The sequence below is a fragment of the Xyrauchen texanus genome, chromosome 5 (genome assembly GCF_025860055.1).
Source record: "Xyrauchen texanus isolate HMW12.3.18 chromosome 5, RBS_HiC_50CHRs, whole genome shotgun sequence".
Classification (NCBI taxonomy): domain Eukaryota; kingdom Metazoa; phylum Chordata; class Actinopteri; order Cypriniformes; family Catostomidae; genus Xyrauchen; species Xyrauchen texanus.
In genome coordinates this window covers 18,362,019-18,384,533 of record NC_068280.1, presented here as the reverse complement: position 1 = coordinate 18,384,533, position 22,515 = coordinate 18,362,019, and the positions used below count along the sequence as shown (strand labels likewise).

Sequence of the window (22,515 nt, the reverse complement as noted above, 5' to 3'; positions counted from 1 at the left end):
TTTTTAAATTAGTTTACAAAATAAATCAAATCTACTTAAATACTACTTAAGTGCCCATTCACTCTATTGTTTGCTATGCTGCTTCACTCATGTGCCGTCTCTGCAGACGAAAGCCATTCACACATCTGCCCATAATACGGTATGCCTATCATCATTCTTTTGTCTGTATTCTGCCCATTAACACTGTTTTCTACACCAGTCTCCGCAGTAGTATCAGTATCATCATAAATCACAATAACAGTGTAATCAGCACATATTATGGTCGCATTACCACCATGAAATCAGAATATAAACAAGACAAATTACGCATTTTCTGCTGCACATATTACTTTAAATCATCAAAGTGTTAAAAAAGCAACTTTACCGATCTCATGTGAATTCTATTTATAAAATGAGGCAAGAAGTCATTGAAAACACATTTTAATGTCACATATTTTTGGTTTTACATGTAGTCTTGTGCATCTCGTATTTAAATGCTCCTCTAAACCCCTCCCCACAATGGGTGTGGCCGGTGTCTGAATGTTCGCAAACAGTATGTCATTGCTCAGCTGTTTCGAACATCTTTTTGGCTCTGAGCGAAGAATGAAGAGTGAGTGTGCTGAAGACTTTACAGAGCCATTTGAATACCATGCTATATGAAGATGGCAATGAAACTATATCATATTAAAGAACCATGGTACCATAGTAGAAGCACAGTGCTTTATTGAAAGGGATGATCCTCCAATGGTTCTCTCTCAAAACATCCACTATAACCTTATCTATATTGTGTACTACATAGGAGTACAAAAATGTATCTCTACACACTGAATAAAAGTTCAGACTAGAAAGGTCTGGCAAAAAATAGATATTTAAATTTGCATAATGAAAAAAGTGCCAAGTGAATTAAGTGTTGGTTCGGCTTAGCACAACATTACAAGGGTCTGAATCTTTATTCAGTGTGCTGACAACAATTTTTATTTTTTCATAAGTCTTCTTGCCTTCACACACCTCAAGTAATATTAGTTTAACTGAGCACAGCAACACTTTCTATTATGTACTACAGCAGAGGGCAAGACACATCCAAAATGTATAGCATAATTGAAGATTGGGGAACTGTCTCACCTGGCATCTGAAAGGGGCTCCCTGGATCAGAGCTGGAGGGTGAATGGGGAAAGGTGGTGGTACTGCCTGTGCCGCTGTTGGGCGAACTAGGGTAGCTGTTGGTAGGGGAGTTTGGGGTGAAGGGAAGGGCGTTTACTGGCTGCTGGGGGAAGGAGTCAGGAAAAGTGGCATTCTGAGGCATGAGGGGCTCCGTCTGGTGCAGTGGGTTGCGGAAACGTGGCAGCATAGATAGTTTAGCGTTGAACTCGCTGTTTCGTGGCACCAGCACTGGAGGCAGCACTGTAGAAATGAAAGAGAAAGATTTCAATCGTAAGCAATAATGATAATCTCAAGAACCCACTAAACATCAGTCCAATATAAATTTATTGGCATACATACTAATGTCTCTAAGTTCAGCATGGACTTCTTGCTTTTATTATGTATGTGCAAAACAACATATTTTCAAAATTGACTATTAAGTGGATTGATTGAATGACTAGTGCAATAATTGGTCTTAAAGGGATAGTTCACCAAAACAATTAAGATTCTCTCATCATTTATTCACTCTCATGCCATCCCAGATGTGTATGACTTTCTATCTTCTGCAGAACACAAATGAAGATTTTTAGAAGAATATCTCAGCTCTGTAGGTTCATACAATGCAAGTGAATGGTGACAAAAACTTTGAAGCTCCAGAAAGGCAGCATAAAATTAATCATCCGACTCCAGTTGTTAAATCTTCAGAAGCAATATGATAAGTGTGGTTGAGAAACAGATCAATATTTGAGTCCTTTTTCCTATACATCTCCACTTTCAATTTCTTTAAAATTTTGAAAGTGAAAGCGGAGAATTATGGAAAAAAATACTTAAATATTTATCTTTTTCTCACCCACACCTATCATATTGCTTCTGAAGATATGAATTATGCCACTGGAGTCTTATGGATTACTTTAATGTGGCCTATGTGATTTTTGGAGTTTTAAAAGTCTGGTCACTATTTACTTGCATTGTAAGGACAATGAAATATTCTTCAAAAAAAATTTTTGTATTCTGCAGAAGAAAGAAAGTCATACACATCTGGGATGGCATGAGCATAAGAAAATGATGAGAGAATTATAATTTTCATCAATTTAACAATTTTGCCATATTTTATTCACCCTTATATTGTTCCAAACCATGTACATGATCAATATGCTTATTAAAGAAAAATATCAAAGCAAAACAAAAAGAGAAACAAAAAAACAAGAAAAAAATCTAGATTGACTAGTAAACCTCACTCACTGACTAGTTGTTGAGTGATTAGTCAAGTAGTCAACTATTGGTATTATAATGTAGCCTTAAACAAATGTGCACTTAGCAGCAATATAATAAACCTGAGGAACATTAAGTATGTATGCTGAGATTATCACTTTCCTGAAGGTTATATTATTATTATTATTCAAGATATAATTTTTTTTGGTAAAAATACAAATCACAAATCTCATTTAAAAGTCTAATCATAGGCACACACGCCTGCACACTCTGAAAATAGTACAGCACTAAAATGTGGTAATTGTGGTGTTTTGAAGTGGATTTTTGCTATAAACATCTTTCCGCCTAAGCTTCCCACTTGCCTTTTCATTTAGACAGGAAAATATTGTAGACTGTCAAAAAGCATTTACACCGAGGTCTAGCATAAAAATGATTAGAAACTTGAATTTAAAGGATCTCGCAACTAATGTAGACAATCATTATGTGACTTTCTGAAGAGGAGGGGAAAGACAGGTGTCCAGACATCCAACAGGCCCGCACTAAACAAGCGTGTGCTAGGCGGGCAAACAGTCTTTCCTGCTATTGTCTGTGTGGGTGACAGGAGTTCCTGTAAAACTCTTCCTCTACACAGCCATGTTTGTCAGTTTCAGCTGCCACACACACGCACACACACATGTTGATGTGGCTATACTTATGAGGACACTCCATAGACATTATGATTTTTATACTATATTCTATCCCTAACCCTACCCCTAAACCTAACCCCCGCAATAAACTTTCTGCATTTTTACATTTTTCAAAAATATATAGTTTAGTGTGTTTTTTTAGCAATTTGAATTATGACGGCACTAGAAATATCCTCATAAACAACATTTATAGCATAATACCCTTGTAATTATTAGTTTGTATCCTAACAAAATGTCCTCGTAAACCACCCAAACACACACACACACACACGCGCACACACACACAAGTGTACACAGACCCTGAACAAAGCCCTTATTCTGCCCCCGCCTGGAATTTCCTGCCCCTGCTCTTATAATGCGTGCACACACACATACTGTGGACAGCTGTTTCTGTGTTGTCAGCTGACCCTCATCTTCTGCTTAGCCAACAAAAAGGGGGCTGTGCGTTTGAAGTTCATTCTTTCACTATAAGCATAGATAAAGAAAATTTTCTTGTTTCCCATTAACACAAATACACACAGAGCACAGAAGGTTTTAGACTCCACAGTTTTCGATGCAACCAGATTCTCTCATGCGGTATCAGGATCAAACAAAGGAGAAAAGCACCTGGCAGAGGCCAGAGAGAGATATGGAAAGGGAAGGACATAAAAAGAAAGACCATCTGCAGGAACCATGGGAAAGGAAAATTAAGGAACATGCATGGAAATGGGTACATATGGGCTATATATTCCATACGGGATTCACTGACAGTGATTTTGTTTTCGCACTATTCAGGCTTAAAAATAAACTTAATCAACTGTACAGAAAATCCATCTGGAAAGTTGAAGTGATTCACAAATCACAACTTTAAAAAAAAAAAATAAAAAATTATTCACTAAGAATGAATTGCGCCTGCTGATAGCATTGTTTATTTGGATGTACTGACTGCATTGTTTTAGGTCTGGGTTTCAGATTTCCCAATTTGATTCAACTGCAATTCACAAGCTCTCAATTTCATTTGATTCTAATTTCAATTTGATACAATTCTGATTAATTTGGGTATATTTGAGTTATAATGTTCATTTTGCATTCATATGAAAGAAATTCTCTCTCAGCTAATGATGTAAATTATTCAAGAAACCTTCCCACTGGGTACACAGTAAAAATATTAATTAAAAAAATAACAACAGGGCCCAAACAATGCGGTTCAATCACTATATTTTTAACAGATAAAATGATCAACTAGGGCTATCGATTTAGCTTGTTAATTCTGTGTTTTTTAATTTTAGGAAAAATAATGCACCCAAAGTGAGATGCTCCAAAAGCAGCTGCGATGACCCAGATGGAATGCATCCTGTGAGAGACTGTCAAACTCAATTGAAAAATAGCTGTCTAGAGTAGGCCATAATGTTTAGTGATATGGAAATAAAAATATAAAAAATATATTTCTAAAGCCACTTTTTGTACTGTCTAATCAATGCTTTACTTGTATGCTCGCATAATAATGTAATGTACATAAATAATCTAAAATATTATGTTTATAATTATTTAAATAATTATATGCAAAATTATATTTATTTGGGGGCCTTTCTCAGTCATTTTTATATATGTGTTTAATTGTGTTTAAATCAATTAATAAATTAGCATATCATGTTATTATTACAATTAAAAGTTTTAATCAATTGACAGCCTTTTAATCAACACAACCAAAACTGAAGTAAATGTAATAAAAGTAAAAGACAGTTCTTGGGATTTAAAAAATTGATATAGGGATTGATCAAATTAGGATTACGAGTAATCGGAAAATCAATAATTTTACCAAGCCCTAGTGAATTCTTCTTTTAAGCTGCAGCATGTAATTTCTGCACCACTATCATCACCAAATGCAATTGCAAAAATAACTGCTTTTAACAGTTTCCTGAAAAGTCTCGCTATCTTCTATTGGATGTACAAACAGTCATTGGTTTGTCAACACACGCCTTCTAGACTACTAAGGTCTTCGCAGAGTTTATTTGTAAAGATCCCCAAATTCCCATCTTAAGTAAAAGGGAGATCAGGCCTTTTCAGTGGCGGCACCACGGCTGTGGAATAGCCTTCCACTACATATCAGGTCTTGTACATCAGTTGAGGTTTTTAAATCTTATTTGAAGTCTCACCTTTTTTCACTTGCTTTAACTGTGCTTAATGTGGGTTGCTTATTTTATGTGTTTTTATATTTTCTATATTATGTATTTATATGATCTGTGTATGCTATAATGTGAAGCACTTTGGTCAACATTTGGTGTTGTTTTAAATGTTCTATAGAAATAAAATTGATTGATTGATTGATTGATTGATTGATTGATTGATTGATTGATTGATTGGTTGAGCTACTGTGTCAGGCTGCACAGGGCGATCAGACAAACAGAGGAATGTCTTTGAGCTTTAGGGAGCCTAAACACTAGAGTTTACGCTGTGTCAGAAAACTCTGTGAATGCATTGATCTTAATGGGGATCATGCGTCTGAAGGACAGAGAGGGAAAACGCAAGGGTTTTTCGATAATGAAGCTCTGTCATGCAACCAAAAGTTGAGAACATTTACACTTTTGATGCAACGCACTCTGATGCAAGCATCCGTTGACCAATGGGAATCTCGGAGAGGCGGGACATTCTGTGAAATCAGAAAAAAATAAACATGCATGCTGTGTATTCATTCCCTGTCCTTCATTATCTTTCTTTGTCAGGCTAAAAAGATAGTAATTGTGCAGAGAGATCCTGGAGAAGAGTTTCAATGTTTACTGGTACATAGCCAAAAATATATATTTTAAATAGCCATCTCTATCTCTGACTGTCTCTTCCCCTTGTGGTACACGCCTTCCCTTGCCATTCCCATGTGTCAAACACTCCATCAAAGCTTTACCTAGTGTGTAAGCACCCTTGATGTGCATGCCCACATGATGCACAAGATGCCCTGATACTAATTTGTAAATCATTATTTCAAACAAATTTTTCCAAAAGGTCACAGAATAGACTTATTTTAAGAACTATCTCATTAATAAAATACCCAATCAATATGTGAATTAGGTGCTACTCACAAAACTTATATATTTAGTCACTCACCTGGACTGTCCACCCTCTTGTAATGGTAGGGGTTGATGCACACATCTTTCTGCTTTGATCCAAAGGGGAATTCACAGCACTCCAATGCCTTGAGCTCATGGTGTGACTGCAGGTCGGGCCAACGCCACACGCGGCAATAGATGACATGTGGCAGCCCCTTCCGGTGCGACACCTGGAGCCTTCCGTCCAGTGAGCGAGGGATAGTGACGCAGTTGCTGGGCTGACCAGGGCAGCTGAGGGCCCTCTCAAGCTCCTCCATGGCACCCTTCTTCTTCTTCAACTTCTTGACCAGTGCGTCCACCGCCTTCTCTGCCCACTTCTCCTCTTCGTCGCCTTGCTTCCAGCCCAACAGCCGCTTGACTGCCGGGCTGGTGAAGGAGAAGAGTGATGTGACATTCATTGTGGCGCTATGTGCGCCCCAGCCAACACTGTCACAGTGACTCCGTAGGATACAGCAACACACACAAGAGTCTAGTGTTTTTGCTTAATATGAGAGGCGAGAGCCGCAGGAACTAGTAAACTTTTCCTCTACCTCCTCCAAAAGTAACAAAAACGTAACCACTGTGACACAGGAACAGGTATTGCAGAAAGGTGCGTTTTTCCAAGGCTAGGTTGGATTATCTTAGTATACCTGTAGACAGAGAGACAGCTCAGTCATAAATTTATACCTTGAGATTTGTTTAAAGGAATAGATGACCCAAAAATAGTTGTCCACATTTACTCACCCCCATGTCATTCCAAACATGTATGTCTTTCTTCATTGGAACACGATGATTTATAAATCAGTGGCAGTTGATAAAGCTTTAAAAAGGACTCATAAACGTAGTCAATGCCGCTTGAGCATCATATTCCAAGTCTTCTGAAGGCATATGAGGCATGGTGAGAAACAAGCCGAAAGTTATTTTACTGAGAAAAGTGAAAGCAAAAGCAAAAAAAACAGTGCTTTTGCTTTCACTATTCACTTGAACGTGCAACAGAGAGCTTTTGGCTGTAAGATAACTCTTTTCACCAAAACCTTTTGTACACCTTCTGAAGACTATGAATGACACATGGACTGCGTTTATGACACTTTTAGGTCCTTTCTTAAGCTTAAAAAAAAAAGACATATGGCTTTGGAAGGACAGGACGGTGACCAAATGATAACACCATTTTCATTTTTGGGTGAACTATTCCTTGAAGAGGACATGCTGGTATTCCCATCACTAACACTGACTCAAAAGAAAAAAAAGAACAATTGAGGCAATACATCTTCTACCCTGAGAACACTGTGATGACATCATTGCATTATGGCTTCTCGGAATGGCTGCCTTCAGTCACAGCACTGAGCTTCCAATTACATCCGCTCTACGGTAAGCTCTTAAAATGGCTTTCAGCATATGGGAAGTGGGATGTGTTCACATGCCACACTACACCAGCACTGGTGTGACACACTGCTGAGTGATGCTGAACAGCACTGGACAATGTCCTGACACATATCCATTTCCGCATATGCAAAGATGCTGTAGTTTACAACAGAAGACCATTCAAGACATTGCTATAGGCTTTGGAACTGCAACTAATGCAATTGGTCACTTGGCCAATAGACCAAACACACACACACATACACACATTTAACAACAGGAGCCTTTCCGCATCCTAAGAATAGAAAGGAAACACATTTGGGTTACGGATAAAAGTACCCATTCAGAAAGATCCCAAGGCAGCCATTCTCAAACTAGTATTCATGGTAATGGGAAGGGAAATAAGAGTGCATAATGCAAGACTTCACACTTCTTTTGAAGTTACCAGATGGTTTAATAGCATCCACATTGGATTAAAGCAAGAATTGGTACATTTCTTAGGGCAGAACACCTTCAAATCAAAGTAAGATACACTGATAAAAGTGGTAACCTGCAATTGTTTCCGTTATATTAGGTGTCTTTTACTATGTACTTATGCATTTGATACAATGTACTTATTATGTACATTGTACTTACATTTAACCTGCATTTAATTGCATTTGAAGTTACACTGTTTACCTTATCCCCAATCCTAAACTACCCCAACCCTTACCCTAACCCAAATCTAAACCAGTGTTTCCCAACCACTGTGCCGCTGCACACTAGTGTGCCATGAAAGATTGTCAGGTGTGCCGTGTGAAATTATCAAATTCCACTAAATAATTAAATGCGTGAAAAAAAAAAATAATTTCAGGGATCCAAACTCCTCACCTTTCTTAGAAATTTGCCATTTTGAAACCATAATCTGTCACTTTTGTGATTGTGAAGAGCAATGATTATTGTGCAAAAGTGAGTGATATTTATACGCATTAAGGGTCTTTCGCATGACTCCAATAATGTCTTTGAGAGTACTAAGCAACAAGAAATATTTAAAAACTGTCCAAATTTATGAAGAGACATTGCTCATAAAATCGCCCCTCTGTGATGCTTTCTGCAACTCTTGTCATGTGGAGGGCAATGCGGTGTTTGACGCTGATGTTGAACGGAGCGTTGACGCCTCGACTCAACTCATGTGAAATGTGCTTTACAATGACGAAAGAACATTATTGAAACCCAAAATTATTATTATATTGTTTTTTCATTACCCATTTAGCGTTCTTGCCACCTGTGACTTCACTCAGCGAAACTTTTTTTGTTTTGCATAGCTTAATTTCAAACATTATAGTTAAACATGCTACTAAGACAAACAGAAAACATGGACAAGTTCTTGAAAAGGAAAAATATTGACGATGGTTAGCCTATGTGGGATAGTGGTGTGCCGTAGAATTTTTTAGTCGTAAAAAGTGTGCCGTGGCAGAAAAAAGGTTGGGAAACTCTGATATAAACCCTACCCCTAAACCTATCCGTTCCTCAACCTCAGTAGCAGCAAATGTGAATCTTGTGAGAATTCTGCATAAGTACACTGTATTTTAATGTTAGTACATAGTAGTTAAAGACACCTACTATACAGTATGACCAACATTTCTGCTTAATCTAACCCATAAAAATGACTTTTGTTGGTATAACCTAATTTGTCAGGTAAATTTTGTCAGATTAAATAACATTTAGTTAATTTAGATGTTACCTCACAAAACAGTTTTACAGTGAAATTAAAAATGTCTCCTTACAAAACACTCTTTCTAGAAAATATTTATTTCCAGTGATCCCATTCCTTTTACCAATGAATTTCAATTACTTTTCCAAGACTTCTCCAGTTTCTTGTAATTAATAGATAAGGATTTTTACAAATAATTTTATAATGATTGACAATCTTTAGTCAATCACAACTAGAAGAATAATTATATGACTCTTTTTAGGATTTTATTAATTTTCATGTCTTTCCTTTTTATTAAACTGCCCTATTTTATTTGTCAATATTTTACTTGTTACAGAGATATAAGAACTTGCATGTGATCAACATGAATCCACTTTTAACAAGACGTTCTTCCATTGTATCTGTGTCTGAGTGTCAGGTAAATATTATCCACTGACTCTGTTCTGGCCTATTAACACTAGATAAGTGAGGTGACATCAGAGAGAAGCTATTTGAACTATGCTGAGTGCTAAGAATAATGTTGTCCTCAGTGAGCGTGACTAACCTCAGCCACTGTTTCACTTTAGAAAGCTTGTCTGATGTAGGTTACAATCAAGGCAAAGAATGACAATGGAATTTGTAATAACATATTCATTAATTAAGGGAAAATATACAGCCAGTCAGTCACTGTAGTATAATAAACATCAACAGGGTAATTGGGCAAACAACGTGGTCTTGTATCACCCCGAAGGAGTTTATTTTGCAATAATGTTTGTCTTATTACACATATATTTATCAAACAAATAAATAAATGGAAATTAAATATCGATACTGAGTGGAAATTATTTGATTAGCTTGTGAGTGATACCAGAGTCAGAACATGAGCACAGCAATGTAGAGAACATAGATCTCCCATTTGAGTGGTCAGTTATACAATGGTACTACAGTAGGGTCATTATTCAGAAATATCTGACCGTTGAATGACACTATTGACCGATCAGAATCAAATATTACAGAGAGTCGTGTAATAAATCAACACATTTTAAAGAGAATTTTTAGAAAAATGTCTTTGGCCTTTAAATAGTATAAACAAGCATGAACTTGATTCTATGGTGGCTGAGAAAATACACATCAGACTTGCAGTCATTCAATGAAAACAGGTGCAATTTACAACTGGGAAGGAGAGAGTGTAGCGGCTGTTATCATGGACCACAGTGACAGGGAGGCTAAAAAGTTCCTCCTAAATTTAGCACCATTTCACAGCCAAAAGCTCATTTAAAAGCCTGGGACCTTCTGCTGTTGTCAGGGAGGAGATGAGCAGGGGTAGGAAGAGCATCACCACCCTGCAACGAAGAAAAGACTAATCTCCCTTTTGGGGTGTAGAGAATAGTAAGCATCTTTGGGTTCTCTTGACTAACACAATAAATCTGATACCTGATCTTTATAGAAGTTAAAGTTTTCTGTGAGGATGTAGTTAGCAGGAGTTAATAACAAATTCTTACCTACAAGCTGCATCTTCTTAAAAACATTACAAGCCAAGGGAACCAACCAAATAGGTTAAAGAAGAATATATGGAGAACTTTCCAACTGTTTTTGTGGAATAAGGAACAAGGTGAGTTTACAAAGAGTTCATGGAAGATCTGAAACGTGTGAATTTTTTAATTTTTAATTCTCTTTCGTATCAACATGAATACAAGTGATTCAGTTCTTTCGTCATAACTCGTCTCATTTGATTCTTAGCTTGCTCAGTTGATTGTAGGATTAATATAAAATAATTCTTAAAAAAATTGTCATAACATAGCTCAGAATTACAATTCAGGTTCCTAAACGGTTCTATTAACGATTCTTATAGTTATTTTGAAGAAGAACTATTTGGAAATAAGAAATGCAATTTTTGTTGCAATTGCTAATTCTTTCATCTTTAGAAAATCACACTAGGCTAATTACAACAAAAATCACAACGTGTATCTTTAACTGCACACAGGGCCGTAGCAAGTAATATCTGGGCCCCCTGACTGTATATTGCTCTGGGCCCCTTTCATACAAAAAAATACAAAAACTGGACCTGTGGGAACTTTAGAATCATTACCAACTTTCACCCCATTAGCTACAGCCCTGATTAAACACTGTCATATCAACACCCATCCAGAAATGACTAAGGATGTCCCGATACCGTTTGAGAAAGAGTACAAGTACGAGTACTGATCCTTATTATTTGGTACTCGCAAATACCAAGTTTGAAATGAATTAAATTATTAAAACTTTAATCAAATGAAAATAAAACAATTCATATTCAACATAATATTGTTATATTTCTATAAAATGAAGTGCTTATATACAGAACCTCACATCACAATCCAGAGTTATTTTTGTTAAATAAAGTGCTGCACAGAGCATCATAGATGTGAGATATTGCTTAAAAATAATACTTGATTATTTATTCGTGCCGTAGCTAAGGAGCTACAGAAACACTCAAACCAGCCCATCTGGCACCAACAATCACGCCATGGTTGAAATCACTGAGATCACATGTTGTCCTCATTCTGATGGTTGATGTGAACATTAACTGAAGCTCCTGACCAGTATATGCATGATTGTTTGCACTGCACTGCTGCCACACGATTGGCTGATTAGATAATCGCATGAATAAGTAGGTGTACAGGTGTTCCTAATAAAGTGATAGATGAGTGTATATCCAGTGTTTTTTTTCTCATAGTGTGCATGTGACTAAGTAACTGAGGTTCTCACACCAGTGCCAATACATATTCGTTGTATTGGTAGACGTTATCACTTGATGACGCTAGTCTCTGTACTATAAATTCGTTAGTGGGCGTTTCTATTGCTGTCGCTCTAATATTATTGGTGGACTGCATGTCTAGCCATGTCTTTTGAAAATATAATCACAGATGAGGGATTTTGTTATTAAAACTATCATTTCATTCTGATTTGACAAGGAAACAGTTATCTTGTCCCTAAAAATGCTAATTCTGCAGGGAGAGTGTTTTTATATGAACCTCAGCAGTGCTCATTGCATCATCTCATAAATAAGATAAATGAACTATCAATGTATGAATCAAACTCACTCAGACTGACGACAATTTCTTTTCCACGCATCATTTTTAAAAATGATATCCAAGTGGTCACAGATGAATCATATAGAACAGTGAAATCGCTCACAGAAACTTTAAATTCTCTTCTGTCTTGCTTGCACTCACTTTCCTTATATTAAAGGAGATGGGTGACGTGAGTTCAAGTGAACTCTTATCTCTTAACTCTTCACTCTTATTGGTTGTTGCTCCTGAAAGTTGTTCTTCATTTGCATTTGAAGTTAAACTTTTCTCAACTTTGTCGTGTTGCTCGCCACACCCACACCTATACCGGTTTCACGGTATATCACGGTATGAAATTTAACGGTTATCATACCATGTTAATTTGCTTATCTACGATAATGAGAAAAAAAAAAATGCAACCGGACAGAGAATCTGACTTAAGACTGAGGGGTCTGACATAAGTGAGTGTGTGTGTGAGTTAAAGCAGTGTTTCTCAACTGGTGGGTCGCATGTCTATTCGGACTGAGTTGTGGACAGCAGGGAATGAACAATGGCATGCTTCTCCCATTGAAGATAATTCGGCGGCCGCCCAAGTGATAGCCTATTTAGGACTGCCGAGGCAGATTTAATGATAATCTTGCAAACAGCTAAAGGTGTCTCATCTGCACTTTCACACGAGTGTAACAGAACCAGCTTGCGATCATGATCTGCTCCTCTCTGATGTGTGCATGCAACAACCAGGCTTCGCTTGATATTGCGGAGCGCAGACCTGGTGTGACTAATTTCAATTCTAGTGAGACTTTTCTAGTTTAAAGCGTTACGGAGGAAGTCAAGTCGAACCTCTCAAACAGTAGGCAGCCCTGACATGCCAAACAGCACTGAGGAGGAAAAGAGCAACACTGTGTTATGCGCTTATTTACAAAATTGTTTCAAGATTTTACATGAGTTAAAGTAACGGTTATATTTTGACAAAACGTTTTAGTTTCACATGAAATAATCTAAAGGTAGAATCTATTAGACCGCATTTTATATCTGCAGTGCCAATTATAGTTTAAGTTTCAAGATATGTTTCAGCTAGTATTTATTTTTTCATAAATACTATAATTTGTTAGAATTATTATTTAAGACTAGTTACACTGACCCAACCATGGTAATGAGGAGCTTTTCCTCTTGTGTAATATGTACGTTCTGTTTGAATTATGTTTGAAATTAGGAAACAAGTGGTATAATAATGGGCTCATATAAGTAAATATGCTCTTTGATTTTTAAAACGTGGAAAGAAAACTTCCAGTCGCTTTTGTTGTTGACGTCAACAACAAAAATAACGTCACTTGATGCATGTCCTTGTACTTGAAAACCATGAACAAAACTATGCAACATAAAAGGAAATGCGACCCAGGATACATTAAATACAGGTTATGTTTTTACTATGGTGGGTCGCCACTTGATATCCAATGTATAATCTGGGTCCTGAAGCAAAACCAGTTGAGAACCACTGAGATAATTGTACAGACAGAAGCAGTCTGGCTGTGCTGTTGTGCACCTACAGTTTATGTTAATTATTAATAATCATAGGACATTACTTTAAAGATCACACAGCTGATGTTATTTTTTATATAGTAGTTCATTTAACATGCTATGCAAACATGTAAACTAACATGCTTTAGTTATATAACATGTTATAGTTACATGCTATTTTTATCATGTTTATCATTTGGTTTATTATTATAATTCTGTTAGCTTTCTTATTTATTCTATTTATTTGATTTATTTTCAAAAGGGAGACTTTTTTTTACACATACCTCCATTTAAAAAATGGTTTCAAGTTCTATTATAATAAAGCGTTTGTTCATCCAAAACTCCTTTAAAGTTCATTGTAACTGATAATTATTGTGTAATACCGTATACCGTGAAACTGTGATATTTTCTGAGACGGTTATCGTACCGTGAAAATCTCATACCATTGCAACCCTACCCACATCTAGTCAGCAGAGTTCGCTGACGCTTGTGTCGCCGGATGTCGCCAGCTTTTTGTCGCTGGAAGTCGCTGCATGTGTGTATGGGGCTTAAGACTTTGCTGAATGTGAAAATTCCACAACACCTGTGTGACTGTTAAAAGTATCGCCATGACACACATCAAAAGGCTCTTTATTTTTACGTATCACAGGCAGTCTTTTCATTGTCAAAGGCTACAGCCCACTTCAAACTCCAACACATATGCAGCTGTTCACTTAGGGAAGTTGTCATACATCTTGAAGGCACCCTTCCCTAGCCCAAACACAGCACAGATCAGGTATTCCCACAGCAGGTGGGCTGTCTGAATATCCGTGTACCTTTTTCTCACACCAGGGTCTTGGTTTTGGTAGATGTTCTCTTGTCTGTCTGGTTTAAAAAATGCATGTCTTTAATGGCCAATGACAGGTCTCGAAGTTGCTGTTCAGCTGCCTTGTTTAAATCAATCCCATGTCAGATTTTGAGGGGAATTCCACAATCTAAACATCAAGGCCAAGGCATACACTGTCTGTGTCATCGGAACTGAGGCACATTATTAAGGATTCATAAAATCTGACCACTAGTCTAACGCTTACCGGTACATAAAATTCAATATACCATAGCATTGATGCCTCAGGCAATGTTAGTTAGGGCTGTTTAGAACCCAGCCAAAACAACCATTGCATACTATGTTTAAAGGGATATTTCACTCAAAAATGTAAATTCTACCATCATTTACTCACCCAATGTTTTCCAAACCCATCTGACTCTTTCTTCTGTGGAACACAAAAGGAGGCAGTATGTTAGTCTCAGTCACCATTTACTTTAATTGCATTCATTTGAATCTTTTTAGCTTACAATAAAAAGTTAATAGTGTTTAATATTCTCCCAAACATCTTTTGTGCTTCACCAAAGTCATACGGGTTTGTAACAACAATAGGTTGAGTAAATAATTACAGAATTTTCCTAAATTTTCCTAGAATTTTTATCCCTTTAAAGGTATTTAAAACAAGGTGCACTTGCAACAGCAGAGGAATTGATATGACCACCTGTCCACCTGCCTAGTGCCATGCATGTTGAATAGGAAAGGGTAAATCTTGGGTTGGGATTAGGGATGTGCAACAGTAATCGAATAATCAAGTAATTGTTCTGCACCAGCTATTGACTATTAAAAGTCTTTTATGGGGTGTAGCTCAGCGAGTACTGACGCTGACTATCTCCCCTGGAGTCGCGAGTTCGAATACAGGGCGTGCTGAGTGACTCCAGCCAGGTCTCCTAAGCAACCAAATTGGCCCGGTTGCTAAGGAGGGTAGAGTCAAACGGGGTAACCTCCTCGTGGTCGCTATAATGTGTGGTTCTCGCTCTCGGTGAGGCACGTGGTGAGTTGTGCATGGATGCCGCGGAGAATAACGTGGGCCTCCACGCACGCTATGTCTCTGCGGTAACATGCTCAACGAGCCACGTGATAAGATGCACGGATTGATGGTCTCAGACACAGAAGCAACTGAGATTCGTCCTCTGCCACCCAGATTGAGGCGAGTCACTACGCCACCATGAGGACTTAAGAGCGCATTTGGAAATTGGGAATTCCAAATTGGGGAGAAAAAAATCACAAGTCGAATATCACAAATTTATATTCCTTTGAGCATTTATCTGCCACTGTGGATGTGTGTCGTCGAGGTGTTGGATGACAGAAGTAGACACAATGGCATCTTTGTGTGCTTTCAAGCAAATCCAAGTGTGGCAATACTTGTAATATTTTGATTCTTATTGAATCCCACTCTATTGGTATTCTTTTCTTGTTAGAGTCATGCAAAACAACAGACAATGGTCTGTTTTTATGGTGGAAAGAAATAAGAAGTGGTACAAGAAACTCAGAAGCTTATTAGACCGGTATGTGCCATCAATATCTGAACACCAGCAGAGAGCATTTTACAAAAAAAAAACCTTTCATCACTATTATCAAGTGAAATTATAAAAATGTGATTTTGTTTTTACCATAAAAACCATATGACATCAGTATTGTTTTCTATGTAAGCTCCAGGTGAGTACAAATGTTTTTACTGTGATTTTTAAATATTTTTTTAACAACCCACCTTTGGGTTAGAGTAATCAACTACAAAATTACTCAAAAATGCTATCTCTATTTGGGATGTAAGATTTGTTAAATGGATGAGCATCAAGTAAACTTAGCATAATAGATAGCCTGACTGAGCACTTGTTCGCTGTTTGGCAGTTTCGGTTCCACATTTGCGATGCAGGGCACCAATTAAAACACAATCATTGCGTATTTCACCTTGTGCTCTCCAGGCCTAAGTGCATGTAAATATTAGCATTAGCTTGAGCATTGGTGCAGTAGGCAGAGCTATTGTGGCTCCCATCACGCAACTTTGACAGCCTTGACCCCTTGCATCATCTCTATGTATCATTTTGCGCTGCTTCAGTGCCGTTAATCAATTTAGGAGGCAGTAATGATGCTCTCTCAGCCCTCCCAGGGGACTCTGCATTATAAAAAATGTACATTATTTATCAAGGGCTGGAACTGGGGCCCTCCATTAAGCACCAGCTCAATTGCGATGTTCTCAAATAAAGAAAGGGGGGGTTGGACAAATGGAGAAGCAGGGATGAAGATGAAGAGAAAGCAAGAGATAGAGAGAGGGGAGAAAGACACTTAGACCAAGAGCAAGTGTGCTTCAAACTCCCTCTGATGCCACATTTAAATCAAACGGGCCAAAGGTTCTTGCACAACAGCTAATGCTCTGTAAACTGATGGGTAATCGTTTGTTCTCAGTATGTTGTGAGTCATTGCAGAGCTTCACTGATACCAGCGCTGTGAGCCAAGAAAACACAGCATACCAGATGATACAAGTACAGTTATGCTGCTCCACTTATGGAAAATAAATGTTTGAAAAAGCATTTAGGTCTTCATATTTAGATTCATAAACAGTATACATATGCCTTGTGATATATATACACACAGACCTGAGAATGAGAATATGTATTCCCTTTTTTCACACAAACAGAAAGCTTTGGAAGCAGGATTCCACCACAATAAAATAAAACAAATAAAAGTGGTAATTCAGACTTTATATCTCACAATTCTAATTAAAATTTTCACAATTGTGACTTTATAATTTACAACTGCAAGATATAAAGTGGAAATGGCGAAATATAAAGTCGAAATTGAAATAATCTCTTTGTGTGTTTATTTAGACATTCAGACTTTAAAACTCACTGAGTTTATATCACACATTTGTGAATTTAAATCTCGGATTTTCAAAAGAGTCACAATTACGAGAATTAAAGTCAGAATTGCGGAGAAGTACCCTCTATTTTTTATTCCATGGTGGAATCAAGGTACCATTAAAAGCACTATATTTGTCTGTAAACAAAAATGTATGTCAGATTCTTAAATTCTGATTTATGATTGCTATGGTTTCCAATCATAGTGGTAAAGAGGACGACTGGCAAATCTCTAATTATTCTTTATTTTATTTGGTTTTTTTATTGCTCAAAATATCTGAGCATCCTCATAGTTGTGTAGCCTAATTAAAACACCTGATTTACTAACACTAACAGTATTAATCGTGACCCACATTAAGTAAGTAAATTGAAATTTTTAAGATTTAACATTTAGTTTTCAAACCAACAGAGTAACAACTCACACAAACAATACAATAAATTATGCCCTTATTGTATTGTTTGGGCAACAAACACACACACACACACTCCCTTTCTCATTAGGGCAAACACACACACGCACATTCCTATGTAACATTATAAGACAAACACACACATTCCCTTTCTCATTCTGAACTCAACAGACTATGTGTGAGAATAAAACAATCCAAGTAAATCATGGACAAGGACAAATTCTTGTCCTTTGAGTAATCTGATATGTCATCTTCAATAATGTCAGGAAATCTAGCTCAGGTCTCACAGGCTCTGCATGCATCATGTACTGGGGAAAATATTCACTGTGCTAGCAAGTGACATGACTTATTGTCATTTTTGTGCACTCCTCCTACAAATCATACAATCCCCCTTCAAGAGCACAAACCAACGTGGGTGGTAATTATAATTAATGAATAATGTATAAAAGAATGACTGTACAGATTTGAAGCATTTGTGGAATCAATAATCATAGCCAATGCTGACTTGGAAAAGTATTACAAAAGTGCATTAGAATACAAAAAGCCTACAAACATTTATATTATTGAAAATTACTGTTCCTATGGTAGAAACAAGAGAACATCAACTTTCACGAACAGCAAACAAAATCTACTATCACAAACATCATAACTAAGAGTAGGCTACTGCAAGCAAATGCCAAACAGCATAACAAATGCGAAGTAACTGACTCTCTTGAGTTATTAAGAGCCCCCGAATTTGATGCTCCATTACTGTTGTGTACGCAAAGTTAAGACTCGGTAAGAAGTTATACATTGTGCATTCCTGTAATGAGCATTGGCGTCTGTAATTTCACAGTTTGTTGACGCGTTTAAATAGAAGAGTAAAGTTTACTGTACCTGGTGCGCTCCTTCAAAGCATTCATACAGCTCGAGCTGCTCTCGCGGCTGGCGTCAGTGTGTCGCGGACCGCCGCACCCTCCGCACTAAACTCTGTATCACGCCGCGGGACATAGTGAGGGGCGGCGCGCGGGTAACAAGTCCTACTTTTTTACACATTCAACGCTTTCAAAGTACTGTGGAATGAATTATGTAACATTATAACAACGTATCCTACTCTTTCTAGGACCCGAGGAGGCCGGTCTGTGGTCCAGCATGGCACTGACCTGGGTGGGTAGGACCATGGGAAAGCCTTAGCACACAAGTGATGCTACAGTAAATCTTAGCTTGTGTAAATGTTTCTATGTGCAAAACAGTGTATGTTGATTAACTAAGGTATCATATTAATTAACAGAAAATTGATAGCTGCATGTTTCAATTGCTTATGAGAAAGCCTAAAAAGCTATTTACTTGGAAGTGATTTAAAATGTAGCCTAATATATTCGAAGTTATGATAATGAAACAAGCAAATCCAAAAGATAAACAAAAATACTTGTATTTCTATGAAGGCTGATGTGTCTATTTTTTGTGTGTTGTTTTAAATACATTTTTTTTGTAACTGTCCCTAAAGAACGTGCTGAAAAGTTTTCTTCCCTCATATTTTCTACCTCCAAATGCCCAACTAATAATATCAAAGTTATTTAAGAATGTCTTCACTAAATCCCTCAACTCTCCACAGCTTAAGTAACCTACACTTATGTTAATGTAGAACAACTTGTTCTTCGTTAAGAAAGTTTAGTAGTCCAGCTATACAAGTTCACTCCGTTTTAGAGTGCGTGGGCTCGTGGAACTATGTTATCATTTGGCGCGGCGCGGAGGGAGACCATCGAGAGTAGGAGTGCTGCTTGCGCGGGTTACGTCACGCGGTTGGCGACAGAATGTCTGAGTGAGGCGCGAGTAAACTGCACGTGAATGTGAAATCTGGGAAAACACTGCGAGCAGAGAGTGTTTCAAGAAGTGTGTAGAACTGGAAGACAGTTTTAATATGTCTGAAATTAGTCATATATTAATAAAGATTAATATATAAAAGACCATTTTAAATGGTGAAATTGCGTGATAATAAAAAAATAAAAATCTGATTTTTCTTTTAGTGATATTATATTTGTGACTTGCAAGTGTCATATTAAGTGCGGCCTACAAGTCTCTTGTTTTTACTCTTTGTATTTAAATCGTTTCTATGAGCATATTCTCTTAGAATGGCATTGAATTAGTTTATTATAATATGTTATCTCTCTTCAGAATACATAAGTAACTGCTACAATAAACAAGTAACAATAAAACTAACAAAACAATTGTCCTTAAATAAAGCCTTAAGAATTCCAGTCATAGCATGTTACCAAATAAGCATCAGAGCATATCCAGCAGCTGTGCAATGTCTGCTTAAATGATGTCATTGTTACAGCTATGGAATAAGACTGATAATCATAGACACAAATGATAAAAAAAGGAAAAAAAAAAGACTTGGATGGAGAACTTTCTGATGTTTTACGAGAAGAATATGTATACAGCATGTATATATATATATATATATATATATATATATATATATATATATATATATATATATATATATATATATATATATTATTTTATTTTATTTTATTTTTTTTGTTATGTTGTAACTAAACAAAATCCAAAATAAATCAAAACTGTAGTCACACTTTGCCTATGATTTGCAGACATGTACTCTTGACATTTTCTCAAACGACTTCTTGAGGTATCACCCTGGGATGCTTTTTAAACAGTAGTGAAGGAGTTCCCATCTATGTTGGATACATATTGGCTTCTTTTCTTTATTATTTGGTCCAAGTCATCAATTTCCAAAACTTTTTTTTTTTTTTATTAAACTTTAGTTTGTAAATAAATTAATATGGTGGCACAATTATATTTTTGTCTACAAAACTAATTTCAAACATTTAAGCACATGCCTTCAGATCAAAAGATTTTTAAGATCATGAGAATCATTTCAGTCAAGTGTTTCAAAACATTTGACCGGTAGTGTATATATACATATTTATGTTTAATGACTGTGGCAGGGCGGAGGGTGGGGCCGGGTCGTGATACTACACACCCGGTCCCGTATTAGGCTAATTATGCCTCCGTGAGGTTTAAAGGCTGACTGCAAAGGGCCGTGCTGGAGAGAGAGATCGTTAGCGGACATGTCCGTCATGTGTGTGTTTATGTCTTCTTTAAGTTTATCATTAAAACTATTATTTATATTTTGAAATGGTTCTCGCCTCCTCCTTTCCATTGAATCTGCCTCATTGTCTCCTGACTCCTCCATCACCCCGACCAAACCAGTCTACAGTGGTGCCGAGAACCCGGGTTTGGAGGAGAGCGCCGCTATGGAGCCTTCACCGCTGGCCGAAGTCATCAACGCCCTCACCGGCATCCAGCAGACATAAACACACACATGACGGACATGTCCGCTAACGATCTCTCTCTCCTGCACGGCCCTCTGCAGTCAGCCTTTAAACCTCACGGAGGCATAATTAGCCTAATACGGGACCAGGTGTGTAGTATCACGACCCGGCGACGCCGTCCGCCCTGCCACAATGACATACTGAACATTTATGTTTAAGGGTGTACTCACACTAGGCGATCTGTACCGTGCACAAGCACGTTTGACCCCCAAAGTCCAGTTCATTTGACTAGTGTGTATGCTGAACTGTGCCTTGGCCCACTTGAAGAGGTGGGTTCGGGCACGGTTCAGTTGGCTCAGGCAAGGTACGCTTCTAGTGTGATCGCTAACCATGACCGAGCATGGAACTCGAAACATGACGTCAATGATGCAACTGGGCAAAGGGGATAATTTTGTTCTACGGCAGGGGCGTAGTGTTTACTAGAAATTTGGGCAGACGAGAGTATACAGGAACAACTGGATATAACACACAAGAACTCTTGAGAACAAAGAGGTATTTGGTCAAATTCGTGACTTTCTTCGTACTCGCGGATAGCAAAGAATCACTGAGCAATGAAGTGTCAAGCTGAAAAAAACTGCAGGTTCAGGATCTGAAGGTACGGGATGCACTCCATTAATCTGGCAGCTCATTGGACGAAAAGGATGAATTTCAGTGGTACGACGCTGTCCACAATTAGGCACGTGAAAGGGCCGTGTGTCACCGCACCCCAAACGACTCCAAATAAGCAACAAAGTAAGCAATGTTACAATGGTGGGCTTCATTGTGCTATGCAAGAGCACTTTTCTTCCTGTTTTCTTCAAAACAAAAAGTCGCATCGTAATGACGTAAGCGTGCTCAGGCCTGGAACAATGTGCAATGTGAGTGCAGGCCAGCGGGGGAGTGGGGAGGGGGGACAATCGTGCTTGGGCATGGTACAAGGCAACCAGGCCTAGTGTGAGTACGCCCTAAGGATAAAATCTCTGCTTAATGAGGAAGCAAACTACAATGTTCATCTTGGCTCCCACTGGGCTGTTGTCAGATGCACTTTCAATTTAAATCCTATTGTCTTTAGCATCACCCACTGCTAAAGAGGTAGGAGGGAGGTCGTAGGACAGCCTCTCACCTCTGCCATTGAGCCCTCAGTCGCCCTCATCACAAAGGAGCCGGGAAGATGTGCCATAGGAATGTAGTACTGAAATGTTCTGCCAGCATTCTGCTGATCGAAGAACAGAAATGCAAATGTGAAGCTGGACCATAAAGGAACTGTCTCTAAATCAGTGGTATTTAAGCTTGCATAAATATGCGACTCATTTGTGCTTTGGTGCCATCAGTGGTCTTTGGCTCAGTGCTGGTGTTTTAAGTAATGCTAAACCTGATGGCAGAGAATCAGGCAGCT

The 22,515-nt window shown here is 37.8% G+C and overlaps 1 protein-coding gene across 4 annotated transcripts in view; it reads right to left on the bottom strand.

The window, feature by feature from the left end:
* The window catches only part of smad1 (SMAD family member 1), a 29,685-nt gene extending 10,909 nt beyond the window's left edge, over window positions 1-18,776 (bottom strand). For 3 of the 4 annotated variants that reach the window (XM_052126192.1, XM_052126194.1, XM_052126195.1), the window contains exons 1-4: window positions 18,679-18,755; window positions 14,893-14,925; window positions 6,096-6,726; window positions 1,102-1,380 (exon numbers count right to left, since the gene is read on the bottom strand). In XM_052126192.1, coding sequence (XP_051982152.1) covers window positions 1,102-1,380; window positions 6,096-6,495 — 679 coding nt within the window. In that variant the 5' untranslated portion in view covers window positions 6,496-6,726; window positions 14,893-14,925; window positions 18,679-18,755. Of the gene's footprint in view, window positions 1-1,101; window positions 1,381-6,095; window positions 6,727-14,892; window positions 14,926-18,678 lie in introns of all 4 variants that reach the window. The other variant, XM_052126193.1, reaches the window with a different exon arrangement.
* Window positions 18,777-22,515: the final 3,739 nt, after the last annotated feature.